Source organism: Pinus tabuliformis, chromosome 9 (assembly GCF_031772625.1).
Source record: "Pinus tabuliformis cultivar Carrire ecotype Pingquan chromosome 9, CPIR1, whole genome shotgun sequence".
NCBI lineage: Eukaryota > Viridiplantae > Streptophyta > Pinopsida > Pinales > Pinaceae > Pinus > Pinus tabuliformis.
The window spans coordinates 1,321,155,024-1,321,174,441 of record NC_142307.1 but is presented as its reverse complement, the minus strand read 5'-3'; the positions used below and the strand labels follow the sequence as shown (position 1 = coordinate 1,321,174,441).

The 19,418-nt window shown below is 38.3% G+C and overlaps 1 protein-coding gene across 1 annotated transcript in view; it reads left to right on the top strand.

Annotated features, from left to right (window-relative positions):
* The window catches only part of LOC149153392 (uncharacterized), a 309,398-nt gene that overhangs the window by 151,627 nt on the left and 138,353 nt on the right, over window positions 1-19,418 (top strand). Inside the window, exon 6 of the mRNA XM_089438778.1 lies at window positions 7,730-7,813. Coding sequence (XP_089294904.1) covers window positions 7,730-7,813 — 84 coding nt within the window. The remainder of the gene's footprint in view (window positions 1-7,729; window positions 7,814-19,418) is intronic.

The window sequence follows — 19,418 nt, the reverse complement described above, 5'->3', positions numbered from 1 at the left end:
GCAAGGGTCAGGTTGTACAGGGCAGTGCATTTGATGGATGAATAGTAACGACCAATAGACATATTGCAGATGAAGTTCTCCCTGGTTGAGAGGGAGTGTTAAAATTGGCAACCAGGGCAAAACTTTATGTGGGTCATCTTATTCATGGCTGATAATATTTTTATTAGATTCCTCTCGTCGAGAGGTGTAGGATTGATATAAAGATCATCCGATTCCGATAAGTATTCATGGAGATATGAATTTATTTTGATTATGGAATTATTATCAAGCCGACCTACAATTCATGCATGTAGGCTCAGAAGCCCAACAGTCGCATCTATTCAAACACCAACGTTGTGTATAAATATTGAAGGACTTTTCCTCATTTGCACACACACTTCTCATCACATCTCTCTCTCTCTACTGCACAGAAATGAGTCTCTTCTCTACTGCGCAGAAATGGGTCTCTCTCTCACCTAGTTTGAAGCCAGAAACTGCTGAAACTGAAGCTGAACTGCAGAAGTAAAGATTGACCTGCGTGGCCTAGAAGATCTCCTCATCTGAATTGCGCTGTAGGTTCATCTGAACCTCCTCTGGAAGCCGCAACTTTTGGTGGTGGAATGAAGTCAATCCGACGGTCAGTTTGTGAGATATCGTCTGCCCTAGTTTGATAATGAAGCCGCTAATGCTGATGCTGCTAATCTAGGGTTTGCTACTGTTGATATGAATCAGATTTATTGTACTATTTCTCTCTGCTGAATTATTGAAGATAAAAGAAGATTTGATCAAAGGGTTTCCCACACATTGTGGGGTTTGTCCCTGGCTAGCTGCCACATCTTGTGTCTCTTGTCTTGGCTTCTCTTGTCTTGTCTTGGCTAATGCTGATGCTGCTAATCTAGGGTTTGCTACTGCTGATATGAATCAGATTTATTGTACTATTTCTCTCTGCTGAATTATTGAAGATAAAAGAAGATTTGATCAAAGGGTTTCCCCACACATTGTGGGGTTTGTCCCTGGCTAGCCGCCACATCTTGTGTCTCTTGTCTTGGCTTGTTTTCTGTCGATCGTTTAATGTTCTATCTGCACTTTACTTTATGTACATGTGATTGCTAATCTATGGAATATAATAAGAAAAAGAAGTAAACTGTTATAAGCATAGAACATACCATAACTTAACAGATATAGCTCAAGATATTCATATAGAAGAAGCATACCTAGTATAGGACCTCATTCATGATGAAAGAAAAATTGATCATGATAAGAATCTTAGAAGACCTACAACGTCAAAAGAAAGGAAACATTTGCAAGACAAGGATCTTTAAGATCCTATGATGGAATCTTCAAAAGAAGGTTCATGGACCAAAGAAGATTTCTCATTGGGAATCCCATTCATGGGTTTCAAGAAAAGAATGATATGCAGGAAAATTAGGATGAAGCAAGAAGGGCCACACCAAAGGATGATCAAAGGAGAATCAAGGTGAGGTATGTATGCATCAAAGTTTAAAGTCATGTTATCACTTGTATATTATTAAATTCATGGGTATAGTTCTATAACATGATCAAGCATGACAGAATCTCTTTCATCAAGAACATGCTCGAAGGCATGTACCACAATGCGATGAAGGTCAACAAAATAATATGCTCACATAAGGAGCATAAGATTGCTGACTAAGAAGCAAGAAGAAATGCTGACAAGTCCAGAAAGCAAGCAATGAAGAAATGCTCTCACAAGAAGCATTAGATGGTTGACCTATCTATCTGAGAATAAGCAAATGAAGAAAGAGATCAAGCATGTGAAGAACACCATGATCACCAAGGATTACTATCTGACAAAATGCTTTGATAAGACATCTCTTGAAAGAAGGCAGGACAACTCTGATAAAAGAAGAAAGAACCCTTGACACCTTTGAAGGCCTTGGAGATACAAAAAGTGTAGATAACTGATTCTACTCTATAGAGATGTCGTGATGAAGAAGCTATCCAACAAAAGAAAAAGCAATGTTGAAGCAATATTAGAATGAAGTCATAATGGGCTACTAGGTCAAAGCATGAACCTGGCAAGTACTATGAAGCATCCATGAGGAGAGTATTCCGAGGCATGGACAAGATGACAAAGGAGTAGCCAAGATGACAAACTTGATAGTCAGTTTCCACGAAGCAATGACATGACAAACCAAGAAGGAAAGTGATCGATGGATGGTGCCCTACCGAGAAGAAGTTCGAACGAAGACTTCATGGCATCAAGAAAGGAAGGAGATCAAGCAGCTGAAGGACCCACTAAGAAGAAGCTGTTGATGAAGGAAAGAGTCCCCAATTAAGAGGGAGCTTTGACAAGTCCCTGATCAAGAGGGAGTTTTTGGATCACCCCTGATTATAAAGGAGTGACAATTGTGTTTTCCTTTTCATGGGTCATGCACTAGACCAGGACTAACAACCGTAAGTCTAGATGAAGGCCATGAATGGAAATGTAGACACAAGATAAACACAACATTCTTGTCTTCACTTGGGAAGAAAGAATGGGAGGATTAGGTAATCATCTGGCATCCGATACTCTTTGAGGATGTGTAGGGCATCTAAGACAAGAGTAGGCAAGAGGACCCAAGATAAGAATAGTCCTAGAAGGTCATACTCGGTGAACACCCGGGTGGGTATGTACCTTGAGAGACAATGATGAAGGTGCCTATAAATCATTGGTCTCGCCAGCATTGTAGCTCATGGTCTCATAAAAAATGGCGTTGTTAGTCAAGGCCTTGCACTATGACAATGCTGATGAATATGATGCTATAACAGATGGATTGCAAATCTGGTTTCTCTTATGTGAATTCTTCAAGAGTGAAAATTGCCAAACACCTTGTAATGTTGTATGAATACCTCCCTAGTTAAGAGGGAGTGTTGAAGGAAATGTAACTAGGCTAGGTCTTCATAAATGTAATTTTGATATTTGTACATATTCAAGAAAAGATAAATTATTTTTGTATTGTTTGTCAATGAGTTTCTTGCTCATTGAAAATAAGTCAAGCACATTTTGAAGTGCTTCTAGAGAGTCAAAGTCAAAATGTTATTATTATAAGACCCTTTGAGGCATGTTACATCATGTAAGTCATCATACAAGGTTATGGGAACATCTCCAAGCATGGTCAAATCCTCTCCTAGAAGCAACGAAGTCTAAAAGCAACAAAACGATGGGTAAAATTGAATTATAGAGCAAAACTGTAAGTCGGCCTTAAGGACAGTCATGTCAGCTTGAAGAGGAGGGACATACCTCTATTTATAGAGGTTGTCCACTCCTCAAAAGGACAAGAACTTCACTCTGAAATCCGCATACAAGAGGAGGGCTAAAAGGGACGAAGACAAGGCAGAAAAAGGGTAACAAGGACAACGAAGTCAAGGAGACAAAACAATGAAGGGAAGGAGGTCATTTCTGAAGCTGTTACAGCCACACGTGCGAGGTCAAGGAAGGTTTGACTGTGGCCATAGCAGCAGAAAAGGATAGGTCAATATATCTTACTGTTTTGGGTGCAAACAAGGTCTATTAGGCCTCTCCCTACAAGCGAAGGAGAAGCCCTCATATACGAAGGAAGAAAGATCAAGATCGAAGAAGATAGGACTGTTTCTAGGGTTAGAAACAAGTCACATGTGTGAGGTGCAGGAAGGGTTTGGCAGCAGTTTAAGGAAGCAACATGAATATCTTCATTCAGATGTATACCTAGGCCTACAAGGTATCCAAAGGAAAACAAAGGAGCCTCTATCTATAACAAAGTAAAGAAGCCCTAATATTCTAGGGTTTCCTAACTTAGAAGACAAAGTGCTGGAAGACAAAGTGCCAGAAGAAGTGCCGAAAGTGACAGTGCAGAAAGAGGAAGGATTTGATTGATGCTTGGAGGATATCCTAGTCAAGGGTTTAGGGTTTGGCAGTTGTTCAAATAAGAAGCTTCAATAAGAGAAATCTTACAAATGGTTTTCCTCTCAATATTGGAGAGGGTTTGTCCCTTGCAGAGAGCCAAATTCTGTGTTCTTGTTATTTTGTTTCGGTAGCAGTTTGATGAAGCACACACATATGCACTAATAATAATAAGAAGAAGAAGAATAAGCTAACAAGAAAAGTAAAAATACTTCACAAATTGTTATCAAGTTTGGGAGAATCATCACAACGCTACTTTGCCTTAGATTCTCTAACAAAGAAAAGTAGAGGGAATTAGTTCCTCAAAAGATTTCTTGCCAATAAATCTAGATCCAGTGTTGAGCAATAGTGAAGAGAGATCAAAGAGGGGTGGTTCGATAGTGGTTGGCAGAAGCATTTCCGTGAAGGAAATCGAAATTCAAAGGGAGTTTGTTCCTTAGAGGATTTCTAGCGCCAAAGAAATCTATATCCAAGTTTTGCTGGGGCAGCAATGAAAGAGGGAGAAGAGAACCAATTCGACATTCATTTGAGCAGAGATGGCTGTCAATGGACTGAGGGATTAGGATAGGTTGGATGGAGCATCCAACTTCGTCATTTGGAAGGTCAGGATCTTGGTAGTTTTGGATAAAAATCGCATCAAGGATTATGCCTTGAGGATGGTTGCTGTTCCGGTTGATGCTGATCCTCTAAGAAGTACGAGGAAGCTTAGGGAAAAGCGAAGTTCATGATCTTGGATAGGGTCAAGGATCATGTGATCCCACATATTGCTAAGAAGGACACAGCAAGGGAAATGTGGGAGGCCTTGACCACATTGTGGGAGGAGTCAGCTGAGACAGTTTTAGATGTAGTAGGGAGAAGAAATCGATCCTTTCTTTCTCAGGTTGCAAAGGATCTGTGACCAACTAACTTCCGTAGGGGCTACACCAGGTCCTGAATTTATGGCTAGGACTGCCCTGAATGCAGTCACTGAAGACTGGGAAACGTTTGTCCAAAGCATCTTGGGCCGGGCTTCTCTTCGCAGCTGGGAGGAGATGTGGGTAGCTCTTCTACAGGAAGAGATCAGACGATTGACCAAGGCAGGAAGCAACAACAAAGGGATCAAAGTCAAGAAGGAGGAAGAGGAGGATGTGGTTCTCACATCAGCGGGACAACAAGGGCAACATAAACGAAAGAAGAAGGACATATCCAAAGTCAGATACTTCAAATGTGGAGAAACGGGTCATTTCGCCACGCAGTGCCCTCGAAAGAAGGGCAAAGAAGAGGAGTCTGACTCAAAGGATGCTCCAGCGCAAGTTGACAAAGAGGACGATGATGAGGATTGCGCCATGAGTGCTCATGCACCTCTAGAGAAGAGGTGGAGCGATATTGAGCTATACTCGGGAGGACTACAGTAAGGGGCAGGATCCTTAAGGTGCCCAAACTCTTGGGTCACATACGACTACGGGAGCCCTTATTGACAGTAGCAGAATGACGGGAGTGAGTTTGTGCGAGGGATGATGGAGGAACAGTGACAGAGCTAGAGTGCTAAAGTTTGAAGCAGCGCAGTAGAGTGTTGAAGCAGTGTGGGAGGCACAAATCAGATACAACAACAACGCAGTAGCATCAGAGGGTCAGCACAGATTAGCCGCAAAGGTAGCTTCAGCGTTATGGGGCATCCAAACTGACCAGCATGTCAGCTTTTGGGTGACTTTTTAGTTGCTTACTTCTCAGCAACCGAGTTGCAGTGCAACAATTAACAGTGGTAGTGCTATGGGCAGCATGATGCAGCATATTGAGAGGGAGCTGCAGTACAATTGTATCAGTGATAGTGGCAGTGTCATGGGCAGCAGTACAGGTTGCAACAACGTAGTAGATGAGGGGCAGCAGGTCGAGCATCAACAACACAGAGGATTGATGCTGTGGATCAGTGTAATACTTCTACTGGGAAGTATTGCTAGAGCACATTCCTCGCTAAGAGGGAGTGTTGATTTTTGGGTAGCATCGGATGTGCTCTAGCTCCGAAATTTTGTGGAGGGGCTAGAACACATGAGATCTCCAAGACCCAGAAATCGTTTGGTGAAATTCCACCCGGATTGTATTTTATTAAAATAATTAATATTTTTAATGGGGTTCCTAAGTCTAAACTTAGGAAAATTAAAATATTAATGAGTATTAATGAAAATATGGGTGAGAAGCTTCTAAGAGATGAGGATCAAGTCTAATTTAATCTTAGTCGTTGATTAGAGACTTAATCTCAGCCGTTGATTTTTCAACAGGAAAAGTATAAATGGAGGCTTGGGGTCAGTTGGAGGAGATACACAGAGAGATCGAGGAAATCGATTTTCTAAGGTGAGAAGTTCTCAAGAGGGAAATCGATTGGGGAGATCTTGCAGCTGAGGGGCAGTGATAGTTCGGGTGTACAGACAGAGAGGCGGAGAGAAGCTTTTGGAGGTAGCGCAGTAGCCAGGAGAGCTAACGTTGGGCCAGTCTGGGTCCACGCAACCTTAATGCAAAGCCAGAAGGGCCAGCGCAGAGGGAGAGAACTGCCTTCCACGCAGAGTGCTGGAACTGCTGGAACAACTGGGGAAAGCTGATGCAGTGGGCAGAAGAGATGATGCAGAGCCTCAGAGAGCTCCACGCAGGCTCACACAGTTACTACGAAGGGGTAGTGCAGTTGTAGTTGGGGCCAGCCAATTTTTCTGTCGGATTAGCCGGAATCTGCCAGGTGAAGTGAGGTAAAACTCACTCAGGTTTTCTGCCATTGTATTTCTCTGTCACTGGTTTGTCGGGAGGGAAACCAACATTTGTATTTAGAACTTCTGCTTAATAATAGAAAACCCTCAAAGTTGCTGCACCGGTTTTCCCACATTGGGTTTTTCTGGGGACGTTTAGTCCAAAAATAAGTGTGTCCTTTGCATGATTGTCTCATTTATTTTTCAGTACTTGATCTGTATATTGGTGTAGGCTGCAGTGTATTTGCATTAATATTTTCTGAATATTTCTGAAAATAACTTGTTAAATGAAAAACACAGGTAGGTAATGCAAGTTAGTTTACTGCAGTAGGATTTCTGGTTTGGTAGATTCAGAAATTTTCACATGAAGACGTTTCCAAACTACATGGGATTGATGAGTAACATTTTGTATTCCAAACCTTCCAACTTTTAGGAGGTAGCAGACCATCGGATGTTGTGGGATTCCATGGTGGAGGACTTCTAGTTCATCCCTCCTGTCTTGTAATCATTTGTTCATTTGATTAGCTGTGGATGTGAGGAACAATGTTAATCTTGTGTCATTATGTGTTGAAGTTCTCTTACAGATTGCAGAGCTCTATCAATTCCATCATCGTACTTTCGAGTAATTTTGACAGTGATGGGCTTTTCCTCTTTATCTACAACTAATGTTACGTTGTCTCTGTTCTCTACCTTTCTTTGGCAATTAGTTTTATTATTAGTGTGGTTGATGGCTTGCTACTTTGCGTTATTTCTAAATAACAATATTTCGAGAGATTAGTTTACCATGATGCTTTTATCAGTTTCCTTCTTTATAAAAATAATACCGGTCTGATGATGACAGGGCTATATTATATATAGTTATGATCTGCCAATGTTTGTCTGAGAGAAAAATAGTACTTTATAGTTGGAATAAATCTGTAATTTGTAAATATTTCTTTTGAATGATAAATGCATAAAATTCACTGTTATGGAACTACGGTGCCCAGAAACTGCTCTCTAAAAATACTTTGGAGAAGCTGACTGATTGAATTTCTGATATTGCAGCTCGTGCTAGAAGGATTGTGGCCATTCTGGATAGTCTTCAAAATTGATATAATACTTTACTAAAGGTAGTATTGTTTTTTATATTCTGTTACAGGAAGAAGTGCGCAATCTTGCTGCTGAAATGGGTCTTCCAAATAAAGATCGGAGAGATTCGCAAGGACTGTGTTTTCTGGGCAAGGTTAGTACTGGTTTCTTTTCTTGTTTCTCAGGATTAATTATGTCAGGCACAGCTTCTTTGAATGTTTGTGTTTCACCCCAAGACAAAAAACATTCTTTCTTACTCAGAGCTTGTTAACAGTTAAACACAAGGTCTCCTGGCAGCATATCAGGTGTTCAAGTATAACTGAAACAGTACTGGCAGCAAGATTGGCAAAAACGGAGAAGTTTATCGCAAGACAAAGATGCAACCCTACCCTTTTCAGCTTTATCCAAACTGGACTGGAGATTTATAGCTTTGAGTGCAACTCATTTCAAACTGAAACATCTTTCTTTTTGCAATGCGCATTGTTTATGTTTTATTTCTTAATAAAAAATTCATCACTTCAATAATGCACGTGGAATAATACATCAGCTAGTCATATACACACAGGCCAAGGCAGGAACATGTGGATTGTCCCTCAAATAGGCAAGGTGTGCCAGCATATTCGCTTGGGTACCATTTTCAATAGAGTTAGTTTTCTTTTTCTTCCTTTATAATTTTTTCTTGCAGTGGAATGATTCTTTTGTTCTACAAGACTGAATTTAAATGGTCGAAGGCTGTTGTGGTCAAAGACTCGATACAGAGAAACATTGAAAAAAATTGTGGCTAAAAGCTTGTATGACCAATGGCTAGGATCAAACAACGAAACTCTGATACCAAATATGATAACCAAACCTAGGTCACGTTGAAAAATGCTAGCTGTGGTCAGTATTTTCATTGTCAAAGTCAAGGAGAAATTATTTATCTTGCAGCTTTTCAAGTTGGCCTAAACTTGACAGGTTGGCCCCACCATTCGAAGGGGTTTGACCCAAGGTCAAAACCCACCTCTTGACACACATATAAATTGGCATTCGTTGGAGATCATTTGGGCATCACATCACATTCATCATTCGATCTATTTACACAAGATTATCTGCTCACACGTGTGAAGAAGGAGAAGAAGAATCTGACCAGCGAAATTTTACTTCTATCCTCTGCGTTGACCAGTATTGATCTGGCTCTTTTCTCTTCTGTTTGACTGAGCTTTTGACTGTGGATTGGAGGCCGAATATTGCAAGCATCGTTGACTGTTTGTTGACCGAAGTTCTGTCTCTGTTCTGAGCCGACCAAGGTTTGACCCTAGGTCAAACTCTGAGGTTTGACCGAACTTTCTGTGGAATTGCAGGACCAATTTTCGGCCCTTTGACCGGCAGCCTCAGGCCGAAATTCGGCCCCCTTGTGCAGACTTTGACTGTGAGCAAACATTGACTTATTCTCTCTCTTTTGACTGGTTTTGACTTTGTATTTATTGAAGTCAAAGGTTGGCATTTTGATTGGAATATTCTGATGTACAATTGATGAATTGAACTCTCTCTCATAAGGAAAGATTACTGGGTTTTCGCCCTTTTGGGGTTTTGTCCCAAGAAATTTTGGTGTCTCTTGTTTCATTGTTTTTAGTGTAATCTGTATTGCTCTATTGATGTTAATGGTTGAAATTTTCAAGTATAACTGTTTAATGATTGGAATGCTCTAAAGAAGTAAAAAATTGTATCATTGGAAGTAGTTATCAGTTTGAAAATTGTTCTAGTCTTGTTTGCTACTAGAAAATCAACATGGTATCAGAGCATTGGTGAAGGAAAAGAGTATTGTATCACCTTGAAGAGCATTGAAATCACCTTAAAGAGCATTGAGATCCTACATCTTTTGTCTTGATTAGTCATCTTCATCTCGAATTCCTTCATGAAGATAGAAAACAAGCTTGAAGGAACTACAAACTTCAAAGCAAGGAAGACTAGAATTGACCTTGTTCTTGCAAGGCATAAGCAGTGTTGTGAAAATCGCGATAATATCGGAAAATCGCGATTTTTTGAGTTTGGCGATATTATCGCCCGATTTTTACCCTATATATATATATATATATATATATATATATATATATATATATTTTTTTGTGTTTTTCACAAAAAATCGCGATAACTTGAAAAAATCGTGATTTTTTGGGAAAAAATCTTTTGGAAATATATATATTTTTTTGTTTTATTTTCCGAAAGATTTTTTGATGAGGAGGAGGAGCAACAGGAGGAGGAGGTGATACCACCTACCCAGGCTACCCCTGTCACCAGTAGAGGACATGGTCTACCTCCTGTAGCTCCTAGTTCTTCAGCTTCTAGAGCATAGCAGAGTCCACTGCCAACTCCACCGGCATCTACATCTAGAAGGGCAGAGGAAATCAATAGTATTAGACTTTAGTTATTTGGTTCATTTCATTGTGTATGACATTATGACTCATGATATGAGTTACATTATTATATTTTTTGTTGATATTTTGAGGCTGAGTTGGGACTTAGGAGTCAGGGCTTACTATTTAGGACATGATTCACCATTATGTATAATGTAACACTAGAAATGATATTACACATCTTATATATTAGTTCTTTTATCATATTTATGTGTCAATGTATTTATTTTATGTTGTAGATGCTTTAGATATTAAAAAATTTGAAAAAAGATGAATATTTTTCTATGTTACGATTTTTTCCTTTTTCGATTTTTATTTTTTTTTTTTAATTGATTTTTACGATTTTTTCCCCTCGCCAAAATATCCCGATAACGATTACTGCAACATTGGGCATAAGGTCTTAGGTATTGTGAAAGGAAAAGTTACTCAACCAACTGATGAAGTAGGAAAAGACAAGTTCCAAGAAGATGACATCATTGCCATGAGCATCATTGTGGAATTTGTTAGAGATCATCTAATTCCTTATATTGCTAATCTTAAATCTTCCAAGGAAATGTATGATGATCTCATTGGATTATATACCATCAACAACATTAGTCAATCTATAAGTCTAAGGAATCAACTTCGTGATGTTAAGATGACAAAGAATGATACTGTGGCATCATATTTCATAAGAATATCTCAATTAAGAGATCAACTCAAAGCTATTGATGAAGTTGTACCTGATAAAGAACTAGTAGCTGTAGCACTCAATGGTTTGCCTGACACCTAGGATTCTTTTACATCAAGCATTATTGGTAGAGAAACTGCTCCTAGCTTTGATAAACTATGGGTTGCTTGCACTCATGAAGAATCTAGGCTCATGTCCAAAGGCAAGATTCCAAATCCAGGTGAAGATTCTCAAGCGTTTGTAGGCTACTTAAAGAATAACAAAGAAAGAAGAAATTTTGGCAAATTTCAAAGATATGTAGGAAGAGGATTTGCTCTAGGAAAAAGACTCCCCCCTCTCAAGAAAGAAAGGACATGTCATCTGTTCAATGCTTTCATTGCCACACATATGGTCACTATAAAAACAGATGTCTTGAAAGAAATAATGACCAAAAAAGGAAAGAGAGGCAACACGCCTCTACAACTGATCTTAACGAACCTTCTCACAAGGAGTCAAGAAATAAAGATGCTGATGATAATTATTCCTTTCGATCTGATCTAATATTGTCCAAGAAGGAAATTTAGCTTCAAATCATGTTTTTGCTTCTACTTAAGACATGAAGTTTCAGAGTCCAGCAAAACTAGAAATCTGTAAAAGGTAGGCATCATCATTCAATTTGTTAACTATAATTTCTTAGTTCCTTTGGTTCTTTCTTGTAGTCTATTTCAAGGTTACTTGGGAGTGGGAGCGGGGAGCGACATTTTCAAAAGCTCCTGGTTGAGGAGCGAATTTTTATATATTTTGATGCATATATGTCAACAAAAGCATGTAGAATGATGAAATAGATATAAAAAACATAAAAACATGGATTGAACCATATAACATCAATCATCTAGAAGTTATAATCTTCATCAACCATGTACACAAGTTAGTAACATACAACATATCGAGTCTCATGATTCATCATTCTTTAAGTTTCAAGCTTTCAAAATTCAATATATAGCATTTGTCATCATTTATTAGTTATCACTCAAGTTGTATTTGTAACCATTACCATTATGAAGTAACCAAACTATAACAAAGAATATCTAACATGAAATGAAATGTTTCAACTATCAACTTTCATGAAGCATCATATTCATAATTCATTACCAATGAGTTATAAATGCCTACTTCAAACTTAAATTGTCATATATTGTTTACAAAAAATACCATAATAAATACTAAAGAGTCAATAGTTATAAAAAGTACTAGAAACTAGAAAAGACAAGTAAATCTATTATCTACTGCTTGACCCTCTTGCCATGAGAAATTTCTAATTTCTTGTCTCGTGCTTTATTGGGAGTCTCCTCTTGCATAGTCGAACGACCTTGGTGCTCTTGATCATTAGGAGTCTCCCCCACAAAGAGGGCTTGGTGCTCTTGATTAAATACGAGTTTCATATCTTAGTACATGACAAAATCCAATGGAAACATTGCAATCCCCCACAATCTTGAAATCCTGAAAAATTGACTAGTTTGCTAGATTTTGAGTGAGATCTAAAATTCTACTTCTTCGTATGAAATCCAATGAAGTTGAAACCACTCTCAAACATCCTAAGTCATTTCATGGTGATGTTAAAAATTTAAGTAAAAAGATGAAAATGAAAGATAAAGGAGAATGTCACTTTTATTTTAAGAATTTAACATTACTATGAACTGCATATCAACACTAGGGCCATAGGATTGAACATTAGGCTACCACACTCAAAAAAATTTGTAATAGCTCCCTCTATCACTCCTTAAAAGGCAGGGAGCAAATTTTGGGAGTGCGCTCTCAAAATTCACTCCCATTGGGAGCGACTTCGGGAGCATTCCCGATGCGCTCTTGCACAAAGCGCACTTCGGGAGCGGATTCGACAGGGGGAGGTGCTCCCCGCAACCATGGTCTATTTATGAGGACCAAATATAAGTTTAGTTATTGATTTGTAGTGAGATCTGAAACTATTGATGATGGATACTTTAATGAGTAAAAGTCATAGGACTATACAAAAATTCTTGAGGGCAGTCATGAATTTTAAAGAAATATTTTATATGGCATAAATGACATTGGTTCATAGCAATATAGCCACATAAGAAAATATGTGACCTTACTAATCTATCGAAAGATTGAAATAAGATGATGTTGTAGTATGTTTCATAAACCATGAATACTTAGTTTTGAAAGATGGAAGGAAGGCATCTATGTCATGAAATTATACGTTTAAAAGAAAGTTTGCCTATAGTAAAGAGGTTAGTTCCCTCTTCTAAAAAATGAAGATCAAAGCTTTATAAGATCTGATAGTGCCCTATCATAGCAGGCCTATGATATTGGATTAACCTATTATTGCTAAAGATATATCTTTTCTATAAGATACTGATGTCATTTAAGTACTTGGGTACAAAGATCTACCATGATAAAATCTATTGCCTCATTGATTTGAAGAAGCCAAGCTACTTGATTTTATAAGAGTAAGGATGATTGATTGTGCAATGACAATAATGGATTTCATCTCATAAATATTCTTGCATTTTAAACAATTGAAAAGATTTGAAGACCCTTGTAAGCAACAAGGCTTGAATAAGTAAAACCCTATGTACAAAACCCTAGGATTGATTGCTTCTGTTGAAAGAAGAAACCATTGCTCCTACAAGGAAGGAATGACATCATGTGGATGAGGTTGATTTGCAAGTTGGATGCAAGAAGGCTAGGATCAAGAGGGAGTCAACATGTTCTCAAAAGATACGTATCTTATATCTCTCTTTCTTGTTTATTACTATTGTTGTTGTTTCTCTTAGTCTCTTTTCTTTGTATATCTTGCTTGATTGTGATTGTTCTTCCATGCCCTGATAGTGAGGATTGCAGGTACATGATGAATGCTGCCAGAGCTATAGCGACAGATGGAAAAAATGGAAGAACAAAGCAAAGATAGTAACAAGAAGACTCATGTTGAGGTCTAGACTCAAAGAGAGCAAATTTGATCTATGCTGAAAAAGAAGTCTATTGTGACTTCCAAGATGAAAATGGCTAGTAGTACCAAGTGAATGATTACTTTAGTAAGAGGGAAAAGAATATGAATTCACGCACCTCGTTATAAAAGGGAGCTGATTGAAGGATCTTGGTCTAATGCATTACTACTTGAGATTGAAAGTGTGGCATAATCCTTTTGAAATCTTTGTTGAGATCCTTCAGAAATTTGGCATGATGGACTGCGATTCCATGGACACCTCCATGATAACAAATTTGAAGAAGCTGTAAGACTTTGTTGCTGACTTTTTTGATCCTATTGATTGGCTTGTTGAAGTATCTGCTGCATTGATTTGCAAATCCTGATTGGGCTCGATGTTCTGAATATAGGAAGAGCACTTATTATGGATGCTGTCTTATCATGGATGAGCATTGAGTATGGTGCAGACCTCTGTTGCACTTAGCACCACTGAAGCTAAGTATATAGCTGATTGTTCAGCTTGTTGCGAAGTAGGTAAAAACACATTGAGATCAAGTGTCACTATATTGGGATGTTGTCCAATGAAGAGTTGTGCTCAAATACATTAATAAATATGTTGTTGATGTTTTGACAAAGGCATTATCCCGAATGAAGCTTGTTTGCTTTTGAGAGAAGCTTGAAGTGGTTGAGAACTCCTCTTTGAGAGAGAGAGCATTGATTGTATAACATCATGAATCTTCCTTTGGCTTGGCTGAGAAACCATGGTTTATGGTTGGGAAGATGTTGATTTGGGGTAGCATCAGATGTGCTCTAGCCACGAAATTTGGTGGAGAGGTTGGGGCACATGAGATCTCCAATACCAGAAAGGGTTTGGGCAAATTCTAAACAGATCAGGAGATATTAAAATAATTAATATTTTTAATGGAGTCCCTAAGTCTTTAGAAAATAAAATATTAATGTGTATTTATATGAGACTTAGGGAAAATAAAATATTAATGTGTATCTATATGATCTATGTTAGAGTGGTCCAAAAGACATGGATCAAGCAGATCTAATCTTAGCCGTTGATTAGGGACTTAATCTTGGCCGTTGAGATTCAACAGGAAAAGTATAAGAGGAGGCTTGAGGGTCACTTGGAGAATACGCCAGAGTGATCAGTGATTCTATTCTCTAGGGTGGGGTTTGCAAGAGAGATAGAATTAGTGATTGGGAGAGAAGTTAAGGGGCATTGAGTACAGAGAAATAGAGAAGGCAGAGATTGTGCTGGGGAGAGCAGCGCAGCAACCAAGGAGAGTGACGCAGAGCCAGCAAAGGCTCACGCAGGGCCACGTAGAGGCAGCGAAATGTTGCGCAGAGCGCCAGAGAGGTCAGCGTGTCTGACGCAGAGGCCCAGAAAACTGACGCAGGGCCTCCTGGGGCTGACGCAGGCCAAGAAAGGCTGATGTAGGGCCAATGTGAGACAGAGAGGGGCTGACGCAGTCCAGATTGGGCAGACGTTGGGGTTGCAGAGCAGTTTTGTGCTGAGGAGCTGCCGGAAGGATTTTTCGGGGTTTCAGCCAGGAGATTTATCTCAAACTGTGAGGTATAGCTGCTAAGGAAATTCTCTGTTGGGTAGGCTAGTTTCGACACCTAGATTGTACTCTGATATTGCTTAATAAGAAAACCTTTAGATAGCTGCACCAGTTTTCCCGCATTGGGTTTTTCCGGGGACATTGGTCCAAAAATAATGGTGTCATGTGGTGTGTTTGTTCTTGTTTCTTTTAGTTGCTGATTTGTAATATGTTGAGCATGCACTGATGTTTATTTTCAGTATTTACTTTGTAAATAACTTGTTAAAGAAAAATAACAAGTAGGTAGGAATAAATTAGAAAAGGTGTATGAAGGGTTTTAAACTAAGTAAACTTAGAAATTTCAACAAAAGATTGTCTTAATTACTCACTTAGGTCATTGAGTTTGACTGAGAAACCTTATGGTTGGGGAGGTTGGTTTTGAGACACTGAGTGCTCCCTTAGGTCATTGTGTTTGACTGAGAGACCAATAGGTTTGGTTGGGTACACTGATTTTAAGTAATCTCCCGTGGGTCATTGTATTTAACTGAGAGACCACGTGGTTGGGGAGATTGGCTATTTTGACATCGAGATCAAGATTCCTCCTTTAGGTCATGGAGTTTGACCGAGAGACTATATAGTCGACGAGCTTGATACTGAGATAGGGATTCCTCCCTTAGGTCATTGGGCTTGACCAATAGACCTTGTTTATGGTTGAGGAGGTGGACCCTATGTACTCTCTTAGGTCATTGTGTTTGATTGGGAGACCATTGGTATAGCTGGAGAGTTTGATCCTGATTACTCCCTTAGGTCATTGTGTTTGACTAAGAGTTCAGTAAGGCTTGGTCGGGGAGATTGATGTTGAGTTCTCTCTCTCGGGTCATTGTTTTTGACTAAGACACCAGTGGGATGGTCAAAGAGATTGACTTTGATTACTCTCTTGGGTCATTGAGGTTGACTGAGAAACCATTTTCTATGGTTGGAGAGTTTGGCCTCATGAACGATATTAATTGATCCCATGGTTAGTTGGGTTATGACCTTGATGCCATTGGTTTTGGCTTCAGGGATGGGCTTGATGCTATGTATCTTTCCTTATGATGAGAGTTGTACATCTGTTGAGAGAGAATGAAAAGTACCTCCTTGGCTAAGAGGGAGTGTTGAAAAATGGTAGTTGCAGTCGATATTTTCATTGTCAAAGTCAAGGAGAAATTATTTATCTTTCAGTTGTCAAAGTTGACCTAAACTTGATAGGTCAGCCCCACCATTTAAAGAGGTTTGACCCAAGGTCAAAACCCCCCCTTGACACACATATAAATTGGCATTTGTTGGAGATCATTTGGACATGACATCACACTCATCATTCGATCTATTTACACAAGAAGTTCTGCTCACACGTGTGAAGAAGGAGAAGACGAATCTGAACAACAAAAATTGACTTTTGTTCTCTGCATTGACCAACATTGACCTATCTCTTTTCTCTACTGTTTGACAGTGGATTGGAGGTGGAATATTCCAAGGATCATTGACTATTCATTGACAAAGTTATGTCTCTATTTTGGGCCGTTGATCGAGGTTTGATTGAACTTTTTGTGGAATTGCAGGACCGAATTTTGGCCTTTTGACCAATAGACTCAGGTCGAAATTTGTGTCCCTTGTGTGGACTTTGACCATGAGAAAACATTGACTTATACTCTGTCTTTTGACTGGTTTTGACTTAGCATTTATTAGAGTCAAAGTTTGGCATTTTGATTGGAATATTCTGATGTACGATTGATGAATTGAACTCTCTCTCATAAGGAAAGATTACTGGGTTTTCCCCCTTGTGGGTTTTTTTCCCAAGGAATTTTGGTCTCTTGTTTCATTGTTTTTATAGTGATCTCTATTGCTCTTTTGATGTTAATGGTTTCAATTTTCAAATATAACTGCTTAATGATTGGAATGCTCTAAAGAAGTAAAAAAATTGTATCATTAGAAGTAGTTATCAGTTTGAAAATTGTTCTAGTCTTGTTTGCTACTAGAAAATCAACAGGTCATGAGTTAAATATCCAAAATATTTGGAATATAATAAATAAATCCGTTTAGGAAATAAAAATATATTGAATAATGTATGAGAAAATGATATAATATGATTACAAACGAGTGCCTTGTGTATATAGCAAGACAGGAGTTCCCTTTCATTAAGTGTATCTCTCTCTCTATTCTTGGGATGAGTTACACTTTTCTTCAAATAACCCCTCCCTCATGGAATTCAATTCTCTTATTGTTGGCTCAAGGCATGAATTCATTTTTGTAACTCCTCTCATTTCTCATCTATTTAAGCAAGAGCAAGTGAGAGTTGAGTGTAGCATATTCATTGTGAAGGAGGAGAACAAATGTTGAGTGTGTGTAAGAGAAGTGTGAGAACAAGTGAAGAGTGAGAGCAAGGGAAGAGCTGGGGCAAGTGTGAAGGACAAGATCTGATCAAGAGAAGGAGAAGATTTTGAAGCAAAGATCAAGAACACTTCAGTTGCAAGTTGATCAAATATTGGTGACTTTATTCATTCTTATTCTCTCTCTCTCTCTGTACTCTGCTGAACAATTGAAGAAATCTAATAAAAGAATCATTTTGGGTTTCCCTCTTGAGAGGTTTTGCGCTGGTCATTGGACCTAAATCTCAGTGTCTCATATTTGTGCTTAGCTGTCTTCACATGATCCTTAAGTTTATGCTATATCTACAATTGCTGATTTTGAAAGTTTTGAAGAAGAAATCTGCATGCTAAGTAATTGTAACAACATATAACATTTAGTTTTATGCATAGTACTTTCAAGTCCAACATAGAACATTCATTTTTCTGCAAAGTACATTTAATTTTCGGCAAAGTACATTCAATTTTATGCAAAGTACATTCAGCTTTCTGTAAAATGCATTCAGTTTTTTGCATAGAACTTCCATGTTTCTACAAATAATTTTTAAGTTTTTGCATAGAACTTTAAGATTTTTAACATGGTATCAGAGCTTGGTGAAGACAAGTCCAAAGAGATCAGAGATCACTTGAGGAGACCCCACTTATTGCCAAAGTTTTCTGATCAAGATGACTTCATCCTACTTCAAGGCCAAGGAGAAGCTGAATGATGCTTCAAACTTTGGTCCATGGAAAGCAAGGCTAAATATCACTCTTGAAGAACACGAAGTTCTGGAATATCTTGAAGGCACAATAACTGATCCACTAGAGAATACAAGTGCGCTGTTAAATCCAAACATAAAAAGTGTGAATCAAAGCTAGAAAAATGATCTTTGATTCTCTTTGTGATCATCTCATTACTTATGTTTTTGGTTTGAAGAAAGCTAAAGAAATGTATGACAAACTAATTGGCATGTTTGCAATTAGTAACTTGAACTAGATTATTGCTTTGAAGAATCAACTGAAGGACATCAAGATGAACAAAGGAGAGACAGTTCAAGCATACTTCCTAAGAATGACCAAAATCAAGAATCAACTATCAACAATTGGTGAAGTTGTACCCAACAAAGAAATGGTGTTGACTATGCTTGGAGACGTTTTTCCTGTTTGGGATACTTTTATCACCACCATTAGCAATATCAACACTATTCCCACATTTGATGAGCTCCTGGGAAAGTGTATTCAAGAGGAGGCCAAAATGATCTCTAGAGGGAGAATTTCACATCATGAAGAAGGAGAACCTACTGCATTTTCAACCACGACAAGAAAATGAAAGGTAATAAAGACTCATCATTTTTCAAAAAAATCTGCTTTCAAATCGAATGATTTCTTTAAAGAGAATCTAGACATGTCAAAAGTTAGATTCTTTAACTGTCAAAGCATGGTCACTTTGTTCATGACTGTAGAGAAACAAGAAGAACACCTAGATTCAAAGACAAATTTGATTATAGAAAAGAAACATTTTGAAAATCAAAGAAAAGACCATTAAGAAAATAAGAAATCAAAAGTATAGAAATAATGCAAACAAAAATTCAATTAAAATATTTTCTTGTTTTTTTCTTTCCAGTTCTTCTTTTGTGATTCATTTGATAGCTTATTAGTTGATGGTGGTGCTTCCAAACATTTTATTGGTTACAAAGAAGCATTCTCTAATCGAGTTGAGAGGGGGACTAATTCAAATGTTATCCTTGGAGATAATTCTACTCACCAAGTTAATGGTTATGGTTCAATGTCATTTCAGTTAGATGATGTCAAATCTATTTT